Source organism: Euleptes europaea, chromosome 17 (assembly GCF_029931775.1).
Source record: "Euleptes europaea isolate rEulEur1 chromosome 17, rEulEur1.hap1, whole genome shotgun sequence".
Classification (NCBI taxonomy): Eukaryota; Metazoa; Chordata; class Lepidosauria; order Squamata; family Sphaerodactylidae; genus Euleptes; species Euleptes europaea.
This window is the reverse complement of record NC_079328.1, coordinates 12,578,158-12,604,266: the sequence shown is the minus strand read 5'-3', so window position 1 is coordinate 12,604,266 and position 26,109 is coordinate 12,578,158. Positions and strand designations below refer to the sequence as shown.

Below are 26,109 nucleotides of genomic sequence, written 5' to 3'. Positions count from 1 at the left end.
CCGACCGCGACGGGCTCGGCGCCCTCCATCCATTGGCGGCCGAGCGGGCCGCGGCCAATCAGCGGCGAGCCGGGGGACGCCGTCCCCCTTGGCAACCGCCAACCAACCGCCGAACCCCCTTCTCCGGCCTCGTTGGCGGAGGGAAGGCAGGGTGGCTGCCATGGCAACGCGCCCCGGGGAGGAGGAGGAGGAGGAGGAGACGGTTACGGGCCGCTGAGGAGAAAGATGGCGGACGAGGCGGCGTCGGGCCCGGAATCGCCCGGGAGTGCGGCAGGGGCCTCTCCCGAGGAGACCTCGCCGCCCAAGGGGGACGCCGAGGAGGCGCCGACGGGGGACAGGGACGAGTCGCCGGGAGCCGAAGAGGCGGCGGCGGTTGAGGAGGGAGAGGGCCCGGCGGTAGAGCCGGAGGGAGCGGCCTGGGAGTGGGAGGAGGACCAGGCCGATGAGGGCTCCGTCGGAGAGGGCCCGGGAGAGGCCGAGGAGGGCGGTGGCGGCGGCGGCGGAGCCCCCGAAGAGGCCGGGGAGGGCGCCGAGGGCCCGCCGGGCGAGGCCGAGGGGGCCGCCGAAGCCACGCCTCCCGCCGGGGAGGGGGTGGGGGAGGGGCCGTCCAGGGCGAGCCTCCTGGAGGCGCTGCCCACGAGCGCGGGCTTCGAGGAGGGGGAGCCTTCGGAGCCGCCGCCGCTGCAGGTGGGCGAGCAGCTGGCGCGCCGCATCAGCCAGAGCCTGTGGGAGCTGGAGAGGCAGGCCAGCCCCGAGCGCCTGGAGCCGGGCGGCAGCCCCCGCCGGCCCGAGGAGGAGGAGGAGGGCGCCGAGGCCGCGGAGCTGCGCCGGGCCGAGGAGCAGCGGCAGCGGGCCGAGCTGGTGGAGCAGTACCGGCAGCTGCTGGCCGAGCGGGCCCGCCTCCGCCACGGCAGCGCCCGGCTGCAGGGCCGGCTGGCCGAGGCGCTGAACAAGGCCAAGGGCAAGGAGCGGCCGCGGGGCGAGCTGGAGCAGCACATCTCCGACAAGGAGCAGCGCTACAGCCGCTACCTGGCCATGCTGCAGGAGCTGCGGAGCCAGCAGCGGGAGGAGATGGCCTGGTACCAGCAGCAGATGGACGTCCTCCAAGAGGCGTGCCAGGAGAAGCTGGCCAAGGTCGGCGGCCAGTGGAAGGCCTACCAGGCGGCCAAGAAGGAGGTCGCCGTCTACACCATGGGCCGGCGCCTGGGGGGCAAGCAGGCCGCCATAAAGCAGGTGGACCAGATCCAAGGCAGAGAGGGGAGCAAAGAAAGGGAGATGACGGAGGTGAGCCTGTGCTTTGGGAGAAGAACGGCATTCAAACTACCTTGAAGCTCAGCAGGGATGTAATCTCAGGTTATCAATTTGTCCAGACCTTCCTAAGGTTTTAGTTCTTTGTCATCTTTGCCTATTTATTTCTGTGAGTTTCTGTTTCTAAACAACCATTTACACTCTAAATGGATGTGCAGAAAACCTTTTCACAGCTTGACCTCAAGGCACTTTAAATTATGTGATTTTGGGGGGGGTAGTAATCCATTTCCACGCTCATATATGCTGGCATACTCCCAAATATCCAACTAACAAACCCAGTTGTCAACATTTATAAGACAAACACATTTTTATTCCAGGATAAGTTTTTGTAGACTAGAATCCATGCCATCTGATGTATGTGGGCTCCAGTCCAGAAAAAACACATGCTATCATTTTTTAAAACTTGCTAGGTGTCCTGTTTATTTTTGTTGAAACAGACTAATAGAGCTAACTCTGGATTTATTAGCAGGGGAAATGTGTGTGACTTGTGAAATCATCAGCATAACGTCGCACAACTGAAAGGGCTGCTCAGCCATCTTAATTAGCCTTACTCCTAAAACAGTCCTTTTTGATAATGAATTACAAAATGGGCACAATAACCATAAAGTTACCAGAGATCGCCTTCCATCTTTTTGTCACGTTCTTGAGGCTTGTTTCTTTCTTCAGCTACACCAAACTGCGATCTCTTGACTGTTTGCATGGGGAAAAGGCAGGTTCCACATCAGGCTCATAGGATGCACCACAGATATTAACACCACCATGCCTGGCTGCTGCTTGTTCTCTCTCTGCCCTTGCTGATGACAGTTGGTAGCCAGATTGCTCAAGGTGTATACCTAGGAACAATGTAAGGATGCCTGTCTGCTGCCTCTCCTCCAGCCTTGATGTACAGCTTTGAGTGAAACTAGAGCAGACAAATGATTAGCTAGTGTCGTTCACCTCAATTTTTAATCGTTCTAGGTTCGTCTGGAAAATATAAAGTTGAAGCACAGGATCAGTAAGCTTGAAGCTAGCTTAAAAGCCCAAGAACAGTTGGCAGAGGGTCTGCATTTAATAGATTTTGAGCAGCTGAAGATAGAGAACCAGACCTACAACGAGAAGATTGAAGAACGCAATGAGGAGCTTTTGAAGCTCCGGAGAAAGATCACCAACACGGTGGAAGTCCTGACTCAAGTCAAGGAAAAACTGCAGTTTGTGGAAGCTGAGAATCACGGCCAGAAGGCTCAGCTGATGGCAGTGGAGGCTCTAGTAGCCCAAAAAAGAGATATCCTAACCAAGACAAAACAGGTACGGGATAGGTTGCGAATAGACAACGAAAAGCTTAACCAGAAATGCGGCTTGCTTGGAGATAGAGTTTTGTTGAGGGACTATGAGGACAAAGTAAATGTTGCAGAGGTACTGAAGGAGAGGCTGGAACAACTGAAACATCAGCATGCTGGACTCGCCCTTACTTGTGAAGGAGTGAAGAAGAAAATCAGAGGAATAAAATCTTTTCTACCAATCTGAACAACTTTGAGTTCAATGCTGAAGTTATGTTTTTGTGTGAACAAAGGATATTAAATGTATTTATAATATTTTGATTCTGCCTTTCTGAGAAACATTGTTTCCCCAGGTGGCTCACATCAGGCATTCAATATACAGTGCTTGTGGCAGGGCACATATATGAAAAGACAACACTGGCCCTGTCCTCAAACTTAACATACATTTTTAAAACAAGACTTACAAAGTCAGAGTAGCAGAAGGAAAAGGTAGTATAGGGAAATCAGTCTGACAAGGTCAGAACACAGAGGTGAATTATTAAAACATTAACATGCAGTTGGGAAGAATGCCAGCTGATCTTTCCTTGCTGCTAATCTTATTGGGACAGAAGTGATGGAACTCAGCAACCCTTTTATGGGTGGCATGGTGTTAGTACCCTTTTCTTTTGCCTCTGTAATCACAGAGCATTAAAATGAGCATAATTGTTGTTTATTACTACATTTGTACAAAGACTTGCCGGGGACATCTCATTTTCCATTCCCCCACTATTTCTCTTTCCCTTCCCTGGCAGCCCCCAAAGCCTCCCCCAGCTTCCTTCAGTCCTTCACACCCACCAGCCAACCAACCATTAGTCTTCAGCTTTCCCTCCTTCCATCCCTCTGGCAGCCAGGAAAACTCTGACTGACTTGCATGGTTCTGGCTACTGGGCTTAGTTGTATGTTGCTGGCTGTCAACCTGGGCTCAGCTGCACTCAGTATTCAGTTTCATTCATTGTCACAGAGTCTGGGTGAAAGGAGCTCTGGAACTGGTAATGCTCTGATTCTCAACTGTATTCATAACCTTAATCAATTGTAGTAAGTGTTCCACCTCCTTTCTATGTGATTAGCTCAATCACCTGAGAATATAATCCTACACTGGTTGTAGATTCTCTTTCATGTTTTGGCCTGCGTGGGTAGAATTCACACGACAGCTAATGTGAGAGACTCAAAGATCCTTTTTATCTTCATGAGTGAAATTTGTGCAGGCATGAAGCCATCACATAGCAAATAGGATGACTGTAAGTTTAGTATGTAGATGGTTAAAGAAGGAAGAGGAGGATGTCACAACATTCCTGTTTTATTTGTTTAAAACATTTCTGTTTTGCATCCCACATTGTGAGATATGGTTGACAAGCAATTTAAAAACTTCAGTAAAATCCAACAAAATCTTAAGTCTCTCTCCCCCGCCCCCAGATTGTTGTATTTTGCTGATTGCTCAATATTGGTTTATTTGTTGATCATAATATTTTTAAAATACTATTATTGTTTTTAATTGTTTGGAAGCTGCCTTTGAGTATCTTAGACTGAAAGCATGAGGTATACATATTTTAATTTAACATTGCCTCTGTACCTTCCCACCCCACCAGTATTGTAAAACAGGCAATGAGGAAAATTTGAGAGAAACATATATAAATGAATAAATTAGACAAGAACAGAAAATAAAAGCAGTTTTATCAAGCACATTGTCAAGAGGACTCTAGCGCAGGGAAGTGTTCAACTATTAGGGTTGATGTTTGAACAAAACACAACTCAGCCTGGCAAAGAGGATCGAAGAATGGCTTCTCCAGTCTGGAACTGATGCCCAGAGTTTCTATGGCATTATGGTTAGGACCCGATGATGTGCAGAAAAATAAGAATAGGTTTTAAATGCTTACTTTCTCTACTTTTTAAGTAGAATCAAACTGTTTACAGTCTCCTTCCTTTCCCCACAACAGACACCTTGTGATGTAGGTGGGGCTGAGAGAGTTCAGAGAGAACTGTGACTAGCCCAAGGTCACCCAGCTGGCTTCATGTGTAGGAGTGGGGAAACCAACCCAGTTCACCAGATTAGAGTCCGCTGCTCATGAGGAGTGGGGAATCAAACCCCGGTTCTCCAGATTAGAATCTGCTGCTCCTAACCACGAGCTCTTTAGGGAGATCGCTGAGAAAATTTATAACAAATACATGTGAACACTACCTCCTGCTATCTTTTACTACAACTGATATATAACTCGCTAATATTTTTCCTACCAACCCAGATCAGGCTTCAAAGCTCACCAAAATATAACTAAAACAACTGAACAGAGTGGAGTTCTTTCAGCAAGGGGTGGGGACAAGCTTCCCGCAGTTACTAATTCTATAGGTGATGGCTGGGCCCAGGCTGGTCTTGCTGTGGTGCCTGTTGTGAAAAGGATGTGGGGTTGCAGCGATGAATTAGATCAGTGAGGAGGTGGAGGTAGACAACTGTAATCTAGAACTGAGTATGGTCTCCAGGCCCTGAGAAGGCAGGAGGAGGAAGATATATTCTGCCTTCCAAGCCAGAAGCTTCATTCAGGCTGGAGGGGGGCAGAACTTGGCAGCACTGCTCCCCACCCACTGTTTTCAAAGGAGGAAGAAGTCTAGAAACTGTTACACTCGCCCATCCTGATGTTCCTGACAGTGCTGAAGAGTCAAAAGGTACGCTTTGTTCCTAATATGGCATGATTCCTAGGTACAGCTCTTTACTAGTCTCCATAAGAATGAATTGCAGCTGTTTGCCCTTGTGACCATCCAAATGCAGAGGGGTGAGGGCTGAGCCTGTTCACTGCACCAAACCACGAACTCCTGATTCTATGTCTTGGTCATTCTAAAGGGACAATATTGGGAGAGTGGGCGGCATTCTGGGAACAGACACACTGAATGTAAGCCAGCCACTCAACACATCCCTTCTAAGCCATTCATTTAAAAATCTACATCCTGTTTCTGAATCTGGTTAGTTGGATCCTGTGGAAGTGTCTTGCACCAGAGGAAGACTGCTTTCTGTGGACAAAAGTCCCTCTGGCTAATGAAACTGATCCACGGGATCCATCCCTGTATATGGAAGACTGAAGTTGGAAATGAGAGGGCTGGACAAAGCAGAAGAGAAAACCACCGCTTGCTCTTGCAGAGAACTAGTAAGCTGGATACCCACACACGTCATCATGGATGTTTGGATATATGTACAATATTTCTCCTACCTCTATCAAATGATTCCTGAGATGGCTTAGGAAGGACACAGTTCAATACAACACTATAAAATAATAAAATGTGCTAACAGACTAAATACAAACAACACTAAGAACCATTAGAAATACTTGTCCTATAAAAATAAGCATGTCATAAAGCAAACCATTAATAAGAAGTTAAAACTGAATCAAATACAGGAGGCCAATATTGATTTTGGACAGCATCAGTATGTCATCATATTAGGGGGAGTAGTAGAAGGAAGGAAAGAAAAATCTTGAGGAAAGGTTGGGTAGAAAGAAGAGTATTCTCTTGACAACCCATAGGGAGGGCATCCCAAAGCCAATGCGCCAAGAACAGAAGACATGCATTCCCTTTGTGAACTTCAAAGCAGTGTTTTCAAAGGTCTCCTTTGGCAGGTAGTTTGATGTAGAAGACAGGCCATTAAATATTGGACCATCCAGCCCCAAGTGCAGAGCTTGCAAGGTCTTGGTTATGCTACTGACTCAGGAAGCAGGACAATGATCTACTACCCCACCTCCTGCCAGACGATGTCATCCAAAAGGAGAGAGAGAGAGAACCAGCCAAATTACCAGAATGTATTCTCTTCCTTTTCAGTCTGGAGGATCAAAATGACCCCCAGGTGGGATGGATTCCCCAAGGTACATTACAAATTATCTGGAGGAAGAGAAGATGCTCTCTTTCTCTTGTTCTTCCATTTCCTCTTCAATCCCGAGCAACTCCTTGGATGGGAACACAGCCATGGTGGACTCAGCTTTCACCCCCTCCATCTCGTCCACATGGCCAGGGAAAATGGGGAGAAGTCCCAACTATTAGAACTGAGGTAATGCTTACCGGTAACTTTAAACTACTGCAACTTCAAGTAATACTAGCTTGTCCTATTCAGACATCATTTAGGAAAAGTACTGAGTGTAACGGAAAAGAGATTATGCGTGTCCCCCCTTTTTTGTTTCCTTGCTCAACCTGAATGCTTGAACAGAACACATGCTTTCTCTTTATTCATTTATTAAACTTCCTTATATTTTGAAAGCTCCAAGCCTGCTCTCTGGAAATACACTATATGCCTATTCGGTCTTGCTATTTGAAGTGTGGGGCAGCAGGTAAGCTCGCCATCCCTGTAACACAATAGCTTGAAAGTGCGAAGCTACAATAGATTGCCCCTCATAGGAGCAAAAAAGGTGCAGCAGCCAGGCAGAGCCTCTAAATGGCAATTCAGGTACTCAGTGCTAGATGTGCAACTCCATTTGGCAGGAGATACTTTCAGAGTCACTGATGACAGTGGGTTTACCAAGGTTTTTTGGGGGGGGGCATGCCAGGGGAGCAAGGGGAAGGGATGACATCACCAAACAGACTTGGGGCTGCTGCATGGTTTTCTGACCTGCCTGGGATCAGACCCAAGAAGGGCTTGCAAGTCTGTTCCTTCACAAAGTGCTTTAATTGGGCCCCATTCAATTGGCGGCCAATGAATTATCTGAACATTGGTGAGATATGTATAATGGGCATCCCCACCTATTGCCCATAGGAAGCACTTGACTCCAAGCATTTGTATCTGGCTAGTTGGGTGGTCCTAATACATTCAACAGGTTGAAATTAAAAGAGTTTCCAGCTAAACATTAGGAAGAACTTTCTGGCAGTTAGAGCGGTTCCTCAGTGGTACAGGCTTCCTCAGGAGATGGTGGGCTTTCCTTCTTTGGAGGTTTTTAAGCAGAGGCCAGAAGTCACAGCAGACTCATGGCGACCCCTAGAGTTTTCATGGCAAGAGATGTTCAGAGATGGTTTGCCATTGCCTGCCTCCACATGGGCTGAGAGAGTTTGGAGAGAATTATGACTGGCCCAAGGTCACCCAGCAGGCTTCATGTGGAGGAGTGGGGAACTGAACCCAGTTCTTCAGATTAGAGTCTGCCACTCTTAACTACTACACCACGCTAGCTTTTTTATGGCTTATTTTAAATGTTGATAATTTTATGGGGTTTTAAAATTTTATTTTATTTTACTTAGTAAGCCACCTCAAGCAGGACTCTAAAAAACAGCACATACATTTTCCAAATAAATGAATATGATAATTTGTTGCTATAGTGGGCAACAGATTTTTTTTAAAACCAGCTGTTACTGATACTGCAATTATTTCAGGCCTATCCATCATAAAACCTGTGGGCCAATTACATTCTCCATTCATTTGCAGGAACATCAAGCGGAGTATGCCTGCCATCATTCTATCTTTATTATTTCTCCTCTCCTAGATTTATAAGCCAGTGCTGAAGTTAGGGTTAGTATTCCCTGACTTATAGCTAGCCTGACTGTATCAGTGTTGCTTGTAGAGTGGAAGTTCTTATGAGCTGTTGTCAAAGACCAGTAGCAGTACAGGTGGGCAGGGCATTAACAGTGAGAGGTGGTTACAGACCCTGATGGTACACAGAGAAGGGGGAAAAAAGAGCATCCTATAAGATGCCGAGAGACATTGACAGACAATAGGTTTAAGAAGAGACTCTGAGCTCTAGTGAGTTGAAATAACTCCAGTTCCAGTGCAAAAAGAGAATAGTCTAAGTAGCTGAAGTTTGACACTTGCTCAATCTTATGCCTGTCCAGAACCCAGTGATTTACTTTCTGTAGGAATGGGTATTTCTGAAAACACATGATTTTTGATTTAGCATAATTAATCATTAATAAGATTGTTGTGAAAGTACAAGGCAAAGGCTTGGAGAAGACATCTTAATCCCACCCTTGAGCAGGAAAGAAGGGCTGTGTCATCTGCATAAAGTAAAACTGGTATTGAATGAACAGCCAAGCTGGGAGCATAGAAATGATTTCCTTACAATTTATTGGGTAAATCATAAATATAGAGGTTGAATAGATCAGGGGCCAGGATACATCCCTGTCTAACTCCTTTTGTAACCGAGACCAGATTTGTGAAATGACCAGTTATAGGACATCTTACTCTCAAGGTAATTGAGGTGTGCAAAGAAACAATCAAATGTAATAATTATTTAGGAATTCCCAACTGGTTAGTTTGTTCCAAAGCCTTGAGCGGGAGATGTTATCAAAGGCCGCTTTAAGATCCATAAAAGCAGTAAACAATTTCCCCTTAGGATATGATGTATATTTAATTGGCAAGAAAGGAGAGCACATATGCATGATGTAATGTAGAGGAACCCTTTTTAAAGCCAATTTGTTCCGGACCTGCTACTGACAAGTTGTAGCTCCAGCTACAAAGTTTCAATTATAGATGGGCTGCGTACAGCTTTCCAGGTATTGATAGCAAGCTGATTGGTCTATAGTGGCCAGGGAGTTGCAATAATTATATCTTAAAAAGTGTTTCTGCTGTAATGACTCAGTCCTCCTAAGTTAGAGGAAAGGGTGGTTGAAGCTGTGCAGCCCGAGGGCTTAGAGACAGTTCATCTAAGAGGCTGCAAAAATGGTGGTAAGGGAGCTGACAGATCCAAGGTTCCTAAGATGAAAGGACAGGAACAGAAGTCTTCTCTGCAACTGCAATTTCAAAAGGGAAAGGGCCAGTATTACCACAAGAAATTCAACAACAAAGGGGAGGGGAGGAAAGTCTGGATAATTTACCACTCACTAGCAGCATCTTAATCTTAAATTCGGAAATTGTGTACACTGATTGTAAGAACACAGACAAAGCAAAACAATGCAACTGTCCTTTTATCTTTTATTTGGTGTTAAGTAACTCCACAAAAAACAAATTCAGTTACTCTGGTGTATGTGAAATCAGAACAATACAAGCACTTGAAGCGAAAAAGTAGAAACAAAATTCAGCCCAGGAATGAAAAACTGATACTTCAGTGCTATGGATATGCGCTTCATACCACAGTGCATTTCAGCGTCTCCACTTTTAAATTATCCTTGCAGAAAAACAAAAACACAAACTCACACATCAACCTTCTCACTGGAAAGCTTCAAAATTTTCCCATTCAATTATGAAAACAAATAAATATTTTTTTCTTATTGCCCACACATGTAACATGTAAATTTTCAAAGGTGTTAAAATAGTTAAATCATAAGGTAACCAACATCAACACCACCCTTCAACTGAGATCTCTATCCTAAATAAGCTGAGTTAAAAAGGTGTGGGTCCCCTCCCAAATATTCCCATTTGGTCATTCCTTATTCTAATAATGACACTCTAGTTAATCATTAGAATTTTCTCAGTTTCGTTCTTTTTGCTGTCATCTCAACAGACAATATTCTCAGTGCATGAGCTATATGACATTTTTTAAAGGAAGCTCCAGAAGAAAGTAAATATATAAAAACTTATCCAGAATCTCAAATAAGAAAAAAGCGGTAAAGATTCATTGAATGAATGCTAAAATAATGTGGCTTAAAAGCAGTTATTAATAACATTTCCCTGTAAAGTACAAACCAAGCCAACAGAGTTGAATTTCAACAGAAAGGGTACATGCAACCTTAGAAGGTGTTGATACCCGAGATCTTAATCATGTACTACCAATTAAGAAAAGGCAACAAAACTCAAATTCAGTTTAGCTCACTAGCACAGAATATAATTTCAAAGCCAGTTTAGCTCACCATTTCAAACAACTATATATAATTGTTAGGAGTTTCTTGCCTCTCAAAATTAATGGCTTAGCATTTTCAAGTCAATAGTAAACTTTCTGCACTGTCTGATGTCTTAAACATGCTACTATTGTATAGATCATTTTTTTAACTATGAAATGGTAAAAACCAATATTGCTCCTCCTGGCTCATATGATTTGCATAATACGTTAGTAGCACAGGGAGTTGATAGTCTTGCACAGTTACAGCTTGACAGATGCATTGACGATGTTAAAATAAACTTTTAAGAGCAGATCACATAAAGCAACAATCACTACTGCAATCACGCATGTTCCCCACTCCCACTTACAACACACAACTTACTCCTAACATTCTCTCAGGAGACAAAGTTAGCTACCAGTTTTGCTAAATCAGAGCCACAAGAATAGCTAACTGCAGGAGCCACTGGATTTACTTCGAAGGACCCTTTGACCCTCTGGATATAAAAGGCTGAACAGTCGACTCCAAGATGGCTTCAGTCATTCAGACCAAATTGCTGTAGCTTGTGACAAGATTCACAGCCCATTCATTTCCCCAGGGAGTTTAAGGACACTATCCGAGGCACACTTAGCTACAAGTAAGTTCCACTGAATCAACAGAGCTTCCTTTGAAGAAGTGTGCCAAGGATCTGTCAGTTAAGTGTCACTTGCTTTTAATTATTCACTTTACAACACCCAACCCTGAAAGATAAAGACAAACAAGAGGGAAAGTGGGGTGGGAGGGGAGAGAAAATTATGGGTTTTTCCCCCTTGCCTACAAAAATCCTTGAAGTCCTCAGTTAGCAAGAAGGAAACAAACAACTGTGTTCGTCTGAGTCAAGAAGAGAGATCATAGCATAGAAAACACAGTTTCTGAAAGTCTCTAAAGCACAGCCCTAGTATTTCTACTCCAAAGTTATGCGATCTTGAAGACTGGACACACCACACACGCTTTCCGCCCACATTCAGAAAGGCACTGATAGATTACAGTGTTAAGTATTTATCTCCCAAATCTTAAAGAACAAACCTAATGTGCTAAAAGATTAAAATCTCTGAATAGTTGTAGACACTGCAATGCTAGTAAGATAGTAATACTGATAGGGCTACAGTTCAAAATAAAAGTAACTGCAGCTAGAATGCAAAAGAGCAGTGATACTACCAAGACAAATCACATGCACATCCATTCTTGATTTGACAACACAATCTACTCTAGGTCCAAATAGCCAAGAAGCCAAGAGTTTGGAGGGAGAAAAGAAAAGCCTTCCAGTGGGGCAGTGCCCCAACTACTGAAAAATAAAAATACCAAGAAGAGAAAGATAAATACACTTCTGAATCCATTAACTGAAGGGGAAACTCAATTTGTTTTCAAATTACAGATTCTCAGGAAGAGAGTTTTCCATCTCAGGCTAATCTTAACCATCGGTTTTTACTTTGTACTTTTACAAGTGAGTTCGAGAAAAAAGCTCTTCTTCGCAAGGATCCACCCATCCATTTCCTCCTTCTGACGCTGTGCCTTCAGAGCTGGTGCTGTCACTAGAGTAGAGTTTCTTCCTGAAGCCATTTGATTTTGTTTCGCAGCTTCTCGGGTTTGCACATCTTGCTTCGTGAACAGAAGAAACCTACGGATTCATGTTTTTAAAAGTTGTTAAATGCAGAAAATTGTGTATTTACAAAAAAGGAGAAGAATGTTAAAGAACATTGCTCCCAGAGCAAAGTAACCCCGCTACATAAATACATTTTTAGATTCACATCTTGGCCTGCATCCAAAAGAATACCTGGATAAGACTTTTCCCAGTGCATCCCCGTGGGGTTACTAAATCCAAAGAGGAATTCAAAGCAACATACTTATGTTTGAGAAGGGAAATCAACAACTCTCCCACCCCACAACGGAAAGAACTTTCCTGTCACTCAAGTGTTTCTTTGGATCCTGGCCTTTCACATTAATTTACTGGATGTACTTTAAAAAAAAAAGAAGCTTTCCCCGATGTCTTTGACACCTTAAAACAACCTTTTAAGAAATCATAACATGGCATGATTTTATTTTGCAAAAATCACGTTCATTTCAGACAGACATATCCCATTCTGGGCAACAATTTCTACGAATGAAATGGTTTTACTATGAAGAGGAGAAATGTATACAGTCCAAATTGTTTTATATCTGGTCAAGTGACTGTTGAAATAAATGCCATAGGGACTCAAAAAGCTTACCATATTAATATCTAAAAGATGTTCTTCACTGTGCGGCATTTCTTTTATATCTGTACATTCTCCAATACCACTCTCCTTCTCGACACTTGTACAGCATTCTTTAAAAGTTTTATTTGAGAAGTTCATTGGGGATGGGGGAGAGAAAATGGAATTCTATTACAAATTGTTTCTTTCAATTAAATGTAATGACAAAATTCTTTATTAGGCGCTAAATAAAGATCTGCGATTAGAATACTTAAAATGTCAAAAGCCACAGAGAACTGCAATACAAGCCAGTACAAGAAAGAGGCCTCTGTGGCAAATTCTACTTTGCCAAAAAAGGATTAAATACAAGGATGGATTAAAAATGCAGCTTCTTGTCAATTTCCCTGTATTCCTTATTTTCACTACTTTGTAGTTTTATAGATGAGCCAGGATCTTCTCCCAACAGGTCAACCCAACAGTCCTGCTAAACCAGCTGCAGCTAGGCCAGCATAACAAGCTGCCTTGAGCCAAGAGGAAAGGCGGGGTATTAATACTTTAGTAAATACATATTAATTATTAATATAATCATGGAGCCTTTGTCCCTTTTCCAGCAGAAAAGAACAAAATTGCCAGTAGAAACAAAAAATCTGCATAGCTACGCCAGCAGCCTTTCCCTGCATCTGTGACAACCCCATGAGCATGTTCACCAGCCATATCCCCACATTACTTATGCAGGAAAGGCATCTACTGCCTACCATGTGATGACTGTCAGGACTCGAACCACCATTCCGGCAGGGGATTAGAATTTTACCATACTGTTGGCCGGAATGGAAGTCAAGGCAAGCAGAAGATGGCAAACTTCTCTCCACCCCTTGGTAAAACGACTTCCTAGATTATTTCCATCTAGTTCATGTTCATAACTTATTCTACATTTCAGCTAAAATTAAGATGCTGCTACCTTCATACTGTGGCGTAGGGAAGAGTGGGGTATAGAGAGCTTTCTCCCACCAGCACTGCTTTGCTTGATTGTAGCTTATTTTCTGAAGATCGTTATTCAATCCAGGAAACTGTTTGGAGAATAACTGTGTTTCAGTTTAAAGCAAATGGCCCATCTCTCCACAAAGCAATGCAACACAGTTGTGGCTTAAGATTAATCTGTACGTTAAAAAAAGCTGTGATGGCATTTGTGTTACAATATTAAATGGTTCAATCTTATCTTCACTGGTTCTATATACTAATCATGCTAATAAAACTGAGTAAATTTTACTGAGAATGTTGATATGCAATGTATTCTTGGCTATGATTTTTCTCCTGCACGTACTTTCATATTGCACATGGTTCCAAAGCATCATGTTTCATCTCTTTCTCTCTTTATGCTTTTAGCTCTTTTAAGGTAAATGTTAAAGCCCATGTTGACTGCCTTGCAGGGACATGGACAGTAGGGTTGCCAGCTCTGGGTTGATAAACACCTGGTGATTTTGTGGGTGGAGCCTGAGGAGGGAGGGGTTTGGGGAGGGGAGGGACTTCAGTGGGGTATAATGCCATAGAGTCCACCATCCAAAGCGGCCATTTTTCTCCAGGTGAACTGATCTCTGTCACCTGGAGATCAACTGTAATAGTGAGAAATCTCCAGCTACCACCTGGAAGTTTGGTAAATCAATTACATAGAAAAATAGTCTGTTTCAATTCAATCTTCTACAGCAGCAATGTAAGCCAGTTCCCAATGGGATACAAGTATGGCAGAAACTATTCCTTCTTACTCACAGTTAAATACAGAACAGGTGTTAGCACATAGCTCCCCAAGTGCATCTTCTCTCTGAGTTACCGTATATACTCTACAAAAGGAGAACCTACTGATGCTGACAACTATCGTATGCTGTTTAAATCATATGAAACAAGAAAGGTCATTTTCAAGATTCAGACCCCTAGGTTTAACTAAATCAAAAAGATGGATGAAAAAAGCCTCTTTCTGTCTTAAAATTCTTTCTGTATTTCTTTTATCAAAGAGTTTTCCTTTTAAATGCCAAATGCCAAAAAAGCGGAGGTCATTTTCAGAATGGCGAGCCGCAATGAAATGGTCGACTACCGGGGCACTGGAAAGCTTAGCGCTTATGTGTGCATGATGTTCCAATATTTTATTTTTGATGGGTCTAATGCTAGACCCGATGTTTAAAAATCCACATTAGCAGACCCATCAAAAATAGAATATTGGAACATCGTGCACTCATACGCGTGAAGCTTTCCAGTGCCCCGGTAGTCGACCATTTCATTGCGGCTCGCCATTCTGAAAACGACCTCCGCTTTTTTGGCATTTGGCATTTAAAAGGAAAACGCTTTGATAAAAGAAATACAGAAAGAATTTTAAGACAGAAAGAGGCTTTTTTCATCCATCTTTTTGATTCAGTTAAACCTAGGGGTCTGAATCTTGAAAATGACCTTTCTTGTTTCATATGATTTAAACAGCATACGATAGTTGTCAGCATCAGTAGGTTCTCCTTTTGTAGAGTATATACGGTAACTCAGAGAGAATATGCACTTGGGGAGCTATGTGCTAACACCTGTTCTGTATTTAACTGTGAGTAAGAAGGAATAGTTTCTGCCATACTTGTATCCCATTGGGAACTGGTTTACATTGCTGCTGTAGAAGATTGAATTGAAACAGACTATTTTTCTATGTAATTGATTTACTACAAAATGGATGTAAGTATGTATTTTTTATTATATTTTGATGTTGGTGGTTAAACTATATTGGTACTATTTTAAAATAATATATCTAAATATAGGACATGCTATGGGGCTGAAGAAAAGAATGTGAAAAGGCCGTCCCCCATTTCTTGGATTTATTCCTGCAACTGGATATCCTAAAGGAACTGGTTATCATTGAAATCCAGAAGAGGACTTTTGCCTCCTGCTTTGCACCAAAAAAATTACTTCCTACTTACCTTGTATCTTTGTATATATTTAGCAACTTAGTAGTTAAGATTCTATGTTGTACACTTGTTTTTGTCTTTCTTGTTATTGTCACCTATTATATATTTGCTACTTTGTACCCCGTCTATGTGCTTCTTTGTACCACTTCTCCCGTGCTAATTTCCAAACCTCATGGTATAGGCACGGAGGTGCCCTTGTTTTTTATTTACCACCTGGAGGTTGGCAACCCTAATGGACAGTGCTTAATCTGTCAAAAAGGAGAAGTGGAGGTTCTACACACAATCACATCCTAAAAGATGGATGCCATGCCCTCCTTAGAAAGCCCTCGTATATCACTTCCCGAGAGTTGAGGAGTTAGGGGTATAATACTGGCCAGATGTTTAACTTCTGCCCTCTTAATACATTATGCACTTCCCAAATAAATCACAAGGCAGCTGCTTGAGAGAGGATTGGCTGAACTGCATTTGTTTAAACTGGTGAAAATGGGGTAAGAGAAGGTCTCTAATGAACACAAAGTCTAAGAGAAATCTGACATCAGACAGGGAGAAGAACAGCAGGGTTTGTGTGTAGAATAGGAATTTCTAAATGAATTATTGCTCTGACGTGGATGGCCCAGGCTAGCCCAATCTTGTCAGATCTCAGAAACGAAGCAGGGTCAGCCCTGGTTAGTGTTTGGATCAGAGACCACCAAGGAATACCAGAGTCACAATGCAGAGGCAGGCAATGGGAAACCAACTTTGAACATCTCTTGCCCTGAAAAACCCCACGGGGTTGCCACAAGTCAAGCTGTGACTTGATGGCCAAAAAAAAGTGTTATTTGGAATCCCACTTACAGTACAGGTACAGGCCTACCCTAGAAAAGAAAGGAAACACCGCTGCCTGAAATTACATGTAAGAAATTGGCAGACCGTCAGAAATCAGGGTACTTCTCAAGTGCTCATCAACAGAAAGCTTTCCACAGAGCAACAAGTACTGGAACAGATACTTGAACTGACTGATGAACTGCAGCCCTGCCACAACTCCGGATTCTAGAAGCGCGTGGGGATGGCCACTGCAGTTGAAGGTGCTGTCATTATGGCAGCACAGCTGGCTCTAAACCAGAAAGAGGCATCATCAAACTTCTGCCACTGGGATTTTTTTTTTTTAGATTCCAAACTCACCACTCCAATGTGTGTTTTTTTTAATTTGAAAAGTTAGTGACATCATTCAATGCACATTACAAAATTCGTTATCATACCTCTACCCAAATCACCCAGGGGGGCTTAACGTCTCAATCACTGACCTTCAATGCTCATCTCCTTTTTGCACAGAGAATATGAACTTTAACCCAGCAACCTACATACCAATTTTGTCTTTAGATTCAATGAAAGAAATGAGTAAGGGCACACACATATCTGTCCTAGGGAAAGCTGGCACTGGAGATCCCAGGACCCATGTAGATATAAAACCACGTAATTGGGGGGCTGGCTGTAGTAAAGAGGGGGAGTACTGGATGAAACTGCCTCGCTGACCTTTTCTGCCAGCAGGGCTTCCATTGGTGTAAGGGATGGTGAGGCTATTTCACCCAGCTCCCCACCCCCAATTCAGCCCTCCAGGCCACATGGCTTTGTGCCCATGTGGGTCCTGTGACCTCCAGCTTTTCAGATGTTAACTGGGTTGCTCAGCAGAAGGGAGGGTAGAATCATCACATCATAGAGTTGGAAGGGACCACAATGGTCATTTAATCCAACCCTCTGCCCAATGCAGGAAACTAACAACTCCCTCCCTCCCACAAGACTCTGCATAGGCTAGCACCTTCCATAGGTGCTTGGCTGGATCCAAGCCATTTAGTATTACTGAGTTTTCACAAACTGGCCATGACTGCCAATAAGCAGTTCCTGTGGCTACATCTAGCAATAATAACCTTATTCCAGTTGTCACTTACACAAGAACTGGAACCAGTTCAACTTTTCAACTTAAAGGGTAAGCAAAAAAAGTCCTTTTATGCTTGGCTAAGACAGTAATTACAGGTAATTAAGAGGTAACTAATTCATTTTCAGTGATGCTTACCATACAACAATAACTCTAGGCCCCACATTCCACAAGGTCTCTTGTCTCAAAGCCTCAGAGCAACCACAAATTGTGTGCACCTTTTTAAAAATCATTTTAAATACATTTTACTCTATCCTTCCTGCAGGGAGCCCAGGGTAGCATACCTCACACTTCTGCTGCTCTATTTTCCCTCAAAGCAACCCTGTCTAAGAGAGTGACGGGCCATTCGGTGAGCTTCACAGCTATGCTTGGGATTCAAACCCAGACATCTCGGCTTCACGTCTCACATGTGTGTACTTCACCAAATATCCCAAAGTTTATATACAGCTGAAGTCTGGATTGCGGCCTCTAACTTTAAACACCTTGGGTTGGATCCAGCCAACTTTTTCACTAAATCTTGCACAATCCCCTCTTTAATGAACACCCCCATCAGGAGTGGACTGGGAGGAAAAAATGGCCCCGAGCAAGGCTCTCACCCCCTGGGTCTGCCCAGGGCCTGCCCCCACAAAGGAGGGAGGGAAGGAGGGAGGGATGGAGAAAGGGCTGGCCAGCCCCACCCCTTGCCCAGCTTGACTGGGCGCCTCCAGCAGTTCTGCCGGGCCAAGCCAGGGCCATCTGCATGCACCTCCTAGCTCTGCAGAGCTGGGTGCATCCAGACATGGCTTGCCTACTACTATATAGCCACATGACTAAATAGTCATATGACTAAAAAGGTGTTTCTAGCAACTTTTAGTTACAGGTAAAAAAAAAAACTAGACATATATTCTACAAACAGGTACCTCTTTCGGCTGTGCTGGAGAAACAAGATTATCTGTGTGCGAGTCATCTTTACAACTGCAAGACTTGTCTTCCTCTTCTTGTGGCTCCACAACATTGCAACTCATCTGAGAGCTTTCCACAGCCCTCATGTCTTGTAGTTCATTCATACTGCACTCCAAGCAAGAATTCTCATTTTCTGACAGCAACACTCCAGATGACTCTTCCTGGGAATCCAGAGATGTCTGGGCGCTCTTTTCCATTCCGCACTTTTTTAACCTAGGAAGGAACTTCCCAGACTCAAGCTCTGACTTGCCGTAATAATGCCCTTCTTTTTCTGCATCCTCTTCCAGTGGCTTGAGGTCTGCTTGTGGATCATCAAACACTTCGGCTTGAGGAGGGGCAGCAATATTCCCCTCATCTTTCTCTGATTCAAAGTCAGACTCGCTCCCACCACATGGAGAAAGTTCAGATGCAGAAATTGGGCGGAAGTGAGTCCTTGGAGAAATCCGTATCGCTCTGTACTGTGTCCTCCCAGCACCACATATTCTAGGATGAAAAACTTCCCTATCGGAATCAGAGCAAAGGATAGATTTGGGTTTAAAGCAAGGGCTGAAGGATGCAATTCCTTCTGGTTCAAATGTACATTCTACATGAAGAACTTGTGAAAATGGATTATTCAAGTCAAAGGAAGAGAATGAATATTCAACCCCAGACTCTTCACCTTGAAAATTACCACAAGCTTCTAGCAAGTCTTCATGGAAGATAAATGAAAAACCCCTATTTAATCCATGATCACCACACTTCAATGGCTCGCTCTGTTCAAATGATAGTAAGGGTCTCCATAACTGCCTGTGGCCGGGGGCAAAGCTGTTTCCTGGGGTCATGAAGACATCTGTACCTGCTATTGTAACCACATCAGAAGCTGCACACTGCAATAAGTTGCCTTTTGGGTGACTGGGTGGTACCACTGCCCACTCATCATCACTGTTAAACGTTTTCAGCTCCCCATAGACTCCACCGAGAATAAAGGAACTCTCCTTATCTGGGTTAACATCCCATGGTTTGGAAGGTGTAGTATAATCGCCACAGTCCACTTTTGATACACGGTTTGTAGCGAAAGCTCTTTTCTCCAAATTCTCTTTCTGACCTTCCCAAAGATGATATTCTGATCTCTGCACAGCTTTATTTGGATCTTGAAGAATTTCTTCCTTTGTTTCATTATTTAAGCAGCAGCAATAATTATTTACATCAGCTGAAAACAATTCCTCTTCTATGCCATCTATTTCCACAATTGCCGCAGAATTTCTGTCTGTCATATTTGTCCAAATGTCTTTAATAACCCCTGAGCCATAGTCATCTTCATGTGGGCTGCTGTCACTACACACTTGTGTAGGTTCGTATTCTTTGCCTTCAGATTTTTGTTCCAACTGAATTCCACAAATAGATTCTAGTTTAGATTTTTTTGTAAAAATTAAGGTGGGCATTTCTCCTAAAGGTCTAGCCTGTTCCTGGCAGGTTTCCTCTTGCAAAAAATTTATAACTTCTTCATCTACATAACTTGAAGACACTCTAGGAACTACATAATTAACATCATCCGAATTAAACTGAGGGGATTCTTCGAATGGAATATTTAAAGTCTCATTGTCTGAACGTGTTTCTTCAGAGTATGACCATGGACTACAAGTTCTTGTTGATAGATTAGAACAGTGTTCATTTTCATCAAAGGCACTATTTTTGGTCCATATTAACAATCTCGACTGTGTTTTCCCAAACATACCAACATTGCTACTAGAATCTGTATTTTCATTTCCCAAACTGAGTTTTTCAAAAGGAAATGGTAAGACAGAATTACTGCATTGCACTTCAAACACTGAAAAAGAATTTAAACCAGACCCTTCATTAGTATCTGAAAACAGCTCTTGATTGCCTGCAAGCATGTGTGAATTAAGCATTGTGCTGTCTAAGGGAGGGGAAAGTCTAACAGGAGAATCTCCTTCAAAGCTCTCCCCATCTGCATCACCAGAGCTAGAAGATGAACAGCACTCCCAAAATTGAGCTAAATTACTAAGATCTTGCAAGAACCACCCTTCAGCACCAACAGAGGTGGCTGAATCCGCCCATATTGCACTTTCCCCTTGCAACTCCATCCCATCAAATACTATGCAACATTCTGCCTCAAAGTTAGCCCCCTCTTTACTTTTCTGCCGAATCATATTCAAAATCCGACTCTCTCCTTGCATCTTGCCTGAGGCACCAGAATCCAACATGGATTGGTCAATATCCACTTCATAGAAGTGTGTTAGTTCTGACAGATGAACACCATCTGAGTGAGTGTCGTCCTCTGGTTGAGAACACATTGAGGTCCTAGTGAGGCCAATATCCTCATTTAGAACTGCAGGCATTTCCACAAAATGGCCATCGATGAAAGTACCTGCCGCGAGGTATGTTTTATTAATATTATTGTTGCTAATGCAAAGACCTTGCACTGATTCAGCTAATTCTTCTACAGCCTCGGATGTTCTCTCACATGCATCTTGCCTGCTGCGGTACGTTGTCTCAAGCTTACTTTTCCTACTCAGGGGAAGAAAATATTCTGTTATTGGCTCAGTATACCACAAGGGCTCTTCTTTATATTCCTTTTCATTTCTGCTATCAAAATATAGCTCTCTTCCCTCATAGTTCCCGGCGTCTTTCCTTCCAGTTTCTTTGAATGGCCTTTTCCCCCTTTTACACAGTTGTCTGATAGATCCGCTGCTGCTGCTGCTGCTGCCGCCACCTTGGATTTTCCTTTCAGCCTTCTCGCTGGCTTTTACCAAATGCCTGCTTTGCCCATTTCGTCCTTTTTTGCTCCGAACCTCCCTTGTTTTATGCCTTACTTTAACACATTTGGTGGTTGCTTTTAATTCACCTTGATTACCGCTAGAGTTGGAACCTCCTTCACTAGAGCCAGAAGACCAAGATCGAGGACGTAGCTTTCCCTCAGATTTATGCCGGACTTGCTTTTTGTATAAAGCGGGTTTCTCTTCCACAGTGCTGCTTCCAAACTTGTTCTCTTTTTCATCTTTATCCTTTTTCTGTGAGGCTCTCTCATGTATGGCAGCAGGTCCTTTGTTACTGTTTCTCTCTTTAGATACTTCGCTTTCACTAATGCAGTCCTTGGGAGACGATGATGTATCTGTGCTAGCTGGTGGGGCAGTAGAAGAAGAGGAGGAGCTGGAGTAAGAACAAATTTTGGATTTATTCCATACAGTCATAATTTCTTGCAGGCAAACTGGTTTCTTGGAAAGAGGTGGAAATGCTTCATAGTACCTGAAAAGAAAAAAAATCCACACATTTGTATCTATATATAGCCATTTAAAAACCCAAAGGTAACTCATTATACATATTTGATGTTCTAGTTTTACCTTGTTTCAAAGAGCTACAGACACAATCATTTTAACATTCACTGAGTATTTAGCAATAATTATGTTTTGTGCTATGAACACCTTCGCCTCCTGAAGCACACTGTATTCAAATGAATATTACTTTATTTTCAATCCCAGAGTATTCTATTTCCGGATCTTCTCCAAAAAGATAAAATGCTGCCTAATTTTTAAACAGCAACGCATACTTGTGAAAAGTATAAACACTGGTTACAAGGAACATTTTAAATAAAGCTGGATATAAATTCCTTAAATAATAATAACATTTTTGTTAATATTACTGATATGACTAAAACACTGCCACCGTACCATACGTACAAACATTGTTTCAGCCAGTATAATAATTAAGGTACTCTCAAACCTTACCCACTTAAGCTAGCAATTTAAGCTAGCCTCAATGTTGATAACTAAGATAACCATAATTTTGCATTTTTTAAAATAAAAAGGTAATAAATATTGCCCAAAGTATTTGCATGTCTCATTTTTATGCATTCTTGTAGTAAAGGCTGAGGCCTTTTCACTGTGCACAGGGTTAAATCTGAAATCTTGAAATACTGGGATCGCACACCTGACCTGGGCAGGAGATTTTGCCCCATTCTGAAATGTGGATGAAATTTCTAGGCTGTGAAGACCCAGACTATCTAAGCTTCCTTGGAGCCTCTGAACCTAGCATGCTCGGATGATCTCCACAGTGTCCTGTGAGCCTAGAGTCCTCCAGGCTATAATGGCCTGCCAGAATGAAGCATATCTTCCTTATTACCATAAGCCCTTGGGTGGATGTATAGGGGTAACAGGAATGCCCTGATTTGAAATGTAAAAGGCACACTGAACTCTGAAGTGCTTTGACCCCAACATTCCTCCATACTCTGCTCCTCTGTAGTTTGGATGAGACTCTCTCCACATCCTTGCTACTTATGATAGGAAGAATGGGGCACAGCAGGATGCCATTTGCATTGAAGGAGTACAGGAAGATCTCAGTCACCCCAAAGCCTGTAAGCGCAATGTGGCTGTGCCCAGAAAACCTGGGTGCAGTGCACAAGCGCAGGAATGTTCAAAGACCTCCATGGTTTTCTCCTGGAATTGATGGCACCTTTCTATCACTATACTGTACAAACATGAGCAAAAATGTATCACTGGACATATGATTTTTAGAATGACAAAACTAGCTTACTCAGTCTGCTGTGACTCAGGAAGTCAACAGCTTGTCCCCCCACACACAACCTGACTGAGCACCATATCTATTAGGGAAGCCTTACTGAACCACAGCTATGATTTGGAGATGTGAATGAAAAGCAATACTGGCCTTCAATAAAGGAAAAAGGAAGAAGGATATGCTGACACGAATGTCCTTGTAACTGTCTAGCTTTGATGCAAAGGACACGTACTTCTTACACAAGTACAAAATAAAACAGGATTTTAACACACAGATTCATGTGCAGAAGGAAACACTTTAATGTATTTATTTATTAATTAAAACATTTACATCCTGCCTTTCCTCTTGGCTCAAGGAGGCTTACAATAATAGTTACAAAATTGCCAGCTAAAACATCAAGAGCCAAGGCCCTCCTCCTTTAAAAGATTCCTGCCATTCAACTCCCCTCCAAAAAGCCCTGATAAACAGGCAGGCCTTGCAGTGCCTCCTGAAGATCTCCAAGATTCAGGAAGCCAGAGCCAGAGCCATGATGGAAAAGCCCAGGTTCTGGTAGTTTCTGGGTTGTCTTCAAAGAGTGCACTGCAGTAATCCAACTGTGAGGTTACAGAAGCATGGATTAGAGTGGCCAGACCAGCTGAGTCTAGGTAAAAGAAAGCTGGTGAATTGGAGGCAGCTGTTAGAAGGCATGCCTGGCAACCATGCCAACCTGCTTTTCAAGCAGCAATTTGCTTTTCAAGCAGCAAGGCAGGGCCCATGAGCACCCCCAAGCTCTTAACCTGCTCTGAAAAAGCCACTTTCAGTCCCTCTAGAACCGTGTTGGCGAACCTATGGCACATGTGCCAAATCCAGCACGCCAAGCCCTCTCTGTGGGCACGTTCGGGGGCTTTGAAGGGAGCGTGGAGCCGTTCAAAGCCCCCCTCCCTGGACTCCCCGCCGCCCCCCCCCTTGCCGAGCTGGGAGGAAACCTCAGTATTCAGGTTAAATTGCCGTGTTGGGACTTTGCATTAAATAAGTGGGTTTTGGGTTACAGTTTGGGCACTCGGTCTCTAAAAGGTTCGCCATCACTGCTTTAAAATATTAGCCTTCCTAACCAGCATTACCTCTTGTCTGGATTAAACTCCAGTTTGGTCTGCCTTAGCCATCTGACCACAGCCTAAAAGTACCATTTCAGAACCAACACAGATGGTTCCTGGAGGCTTGGTTAATGACATACAGAGCTGGGTGTCATCTGCATATTGATGACACCTAACCCCAAAGCTCCAGACAATTTCATTCAATGGCCAGACATATATCTTTAAAAGCATGGGTGAGAGAATAGAACCCTGTGGCACCCCACAAGATAAAATTCCACCCAGCTGATTCTGCACCTCCAGTGGAGATTCTTTTTGTCCAGTCAGACAGAAAAGAGCGAAACCACCAAAGGGTTACGCCCTTCATACCAACTCCATATTCAAGCTGGTGGATAAGAATGGAGCGGTCAGCTGCATCAAAGGCTGCTGGGATGTCCAACAGTATCAACAGGTAAGATTGTCCCCTGCCCAACTTTAAACAAAGATCATCTACCAGTGCAACTAAAGCTGTTTTGGTACCAAACCCAGGCCTGAAATGGACTGAAATGGGTCAAGGGCAGACATGCCACCACACACTCTATCACATTCTCTAAAAAAGTAGATTGCAGACTGGCCTGTAACTGGCCATCTCATCCGTAGCCAATGAAGGGTTTTTTTGAGCGGTGGTCAAATCTGTATATCAAGATAGTGACAATAAAGTGCCTATCTACACCTATTCATAGCATTTGATTTTACATCAATGTGTGCATAGGTATATGGAAACAGAAAGAAAACAGGATACTTTTATTGTAAAAAAGGAGGAGACATACATTTCCACTTGATCCTTTGCCGCAGGAGATAAATCAACTTCAGGAGGCAAAGAGCCCTCAAGTTTCTTATGAATCTTCTCTTCTGTTTTAGAATAAGACAATCATCTGAAAATGTGACCTCAGACTTTCATTTCCCCGTCTATTTATATAATTTCTTACGATACACATAAGCATTCATCATACTACAATAATACAATCCCATGATTGACTACTAAAGACATTCATCGGTTCATACAACCATTAAAACATACTGGATTTAAAAACAAAGCTTTGATACCACCATCTTTTAGTCATGTAGTACCGCTTGCATTTGGAGACAAGCAGACAGGCAGTTCACAGATGTCAACAACTCTGAAATAATTAACTGGGACTTTTTTGAAAGCAGGGCATCAACAGGACCACCAGCCAAATCTACAGGAAAATCCTCAAAAGCCATCTGAAAGCCATTTGGATTCATCTGGCTCCAAGAGTGGATCATTTTAATAGATCCACCCCCTGCAGAGTCTTGGTTTCCCTGTAAGTCTAAACCCAAGCAAGTAGTGATCTATCCATGACAAAGGAACCACTGTCAATTCCTCCACCCTCAGATCGCATTCCTCCTGCCCAAAACAAAATACAAGAGTGTGACCTGCACAATGTGTAGGACCAGTTATTACCTGAGACAGGTCCATGGTTATCATGGAGGCCATGAAATCCCGAGTCACTCTTGGCAAGACAGCCTTGGCATGTGTTGAAGTCCCCCAGGACAACCAGTCCAGGGGCCCACAAAGTCTCATATTATGACAGAAGGGGAAAGTTCTTGTGGATCTCAAGGACGATATTAAAGAGGTGGGGAAGAAATGCAGATAACCAAAATGATCACAGAGAAAGTGGACAGAAACTTTTCTCCCCCAATAGAAGAACATGCTATGAAACTGACTGGCACTAGATTGAAGACAGACGAAAGGAAGCACAGCTTCACATAATGGGGTTGCTTCTGAAGGCTTAGTTGAGACACAGATCTTTGGGGGTCATCAGCATATGTGTTTGTTTGGTTATCAAGCAAACTCCCACCTGCAATTGAAGCAGTGTAGTGCAGACAGAAGTTTATTACCTTGTATGCTATCTGTGAAAACTAAGTTTTTAAGTTACTGCAGCAGAATCCACGCTATTACCCTGTGCAAGGTACTAACCTAATTTAGAAAGGTGTAATATCTGAAGCCATTGAGTTCAAAAGGAGTTCTCACCTTGTTTACTCTGGAGATCCTTCAGTCTGCAGCAGAGCTCTTCCACTAAAGTCTCAATCCCAGAGCTCTGTAGAATAATAATGAATAATGGACATATTATTCAACAGTCGGTTTAATCACTCCTTGTCTTTTTCAAGTGTTCAAAGAGGTTCACATTCACTATCCAATCTGTACAAGTTCTGTATGGT

The 26,109-nt window shown here is 43.1% G+C and overlaps 2 protein-coding genes across 3 annotated transcripts in view; one reads left to right on the top strand and one right to left on the bottom strand.

Moving 5' to 3' along the window:
• Window positions 1–225: 225 nt before the first annotated feature.
• Window positions 226–2,869, top strand: CCDC96 (coiled-coil domain containing 96). Its single transcript, XM_056862289.1, has 2 exons — window positions 226–1,284; window positions 2,266–2,869. Exons 1-2 carry the CDS (start codon window positions 226–228, stop codon window positions 2,809–2,811), a joined length of 1,605 nt encoding a protein of 534 aa, XP_056718267.1. The 3' UTR covers window positions 2,812–2,869.
• An 8,198-nt stretch (window positions 2,870–11,067) lies between these two features.
• Window positions 11,068–26,109, bottom strand: part of KIAA0232 (KIAA0232 ortholog) — a 67,038-nt gene continuing 51,996 nt past the window's right edge. For both annotated transcript variants that reach the window (XM_056862217.1, XM_056862218.1), the window contains exons 4-9: window positions 25,922–25,988; window positions 24,696–24,777; window positions 18,262–21,550; window positions 13,479–13,587; window positions 12,557–12,654; window positions 11,068–11,967 (exon numbers count right to left, since the gene is read on the bottom strand). In XM_056862217.1, the coding sequence (XP_056718195.1) occupies window positions 11,788–11,967; window positions 12,557–12,654; window positions 13,479–13,587; window positions 18,262–21,550; window positions 24,696–24,777; window positions 25,922–25,988 (3,825 nt within the window). In that variant the 3' untranslated portion in view covers window positions 11,068–11,787. The remainder of the gene's footprint in view (window positions 11,968–12,556; window positions 12,655–13,478; window positions 13,588–18,261; window positions 21,551–24,695; window positions 24,778–25,921; window positions 25,989–26,109) is intronic.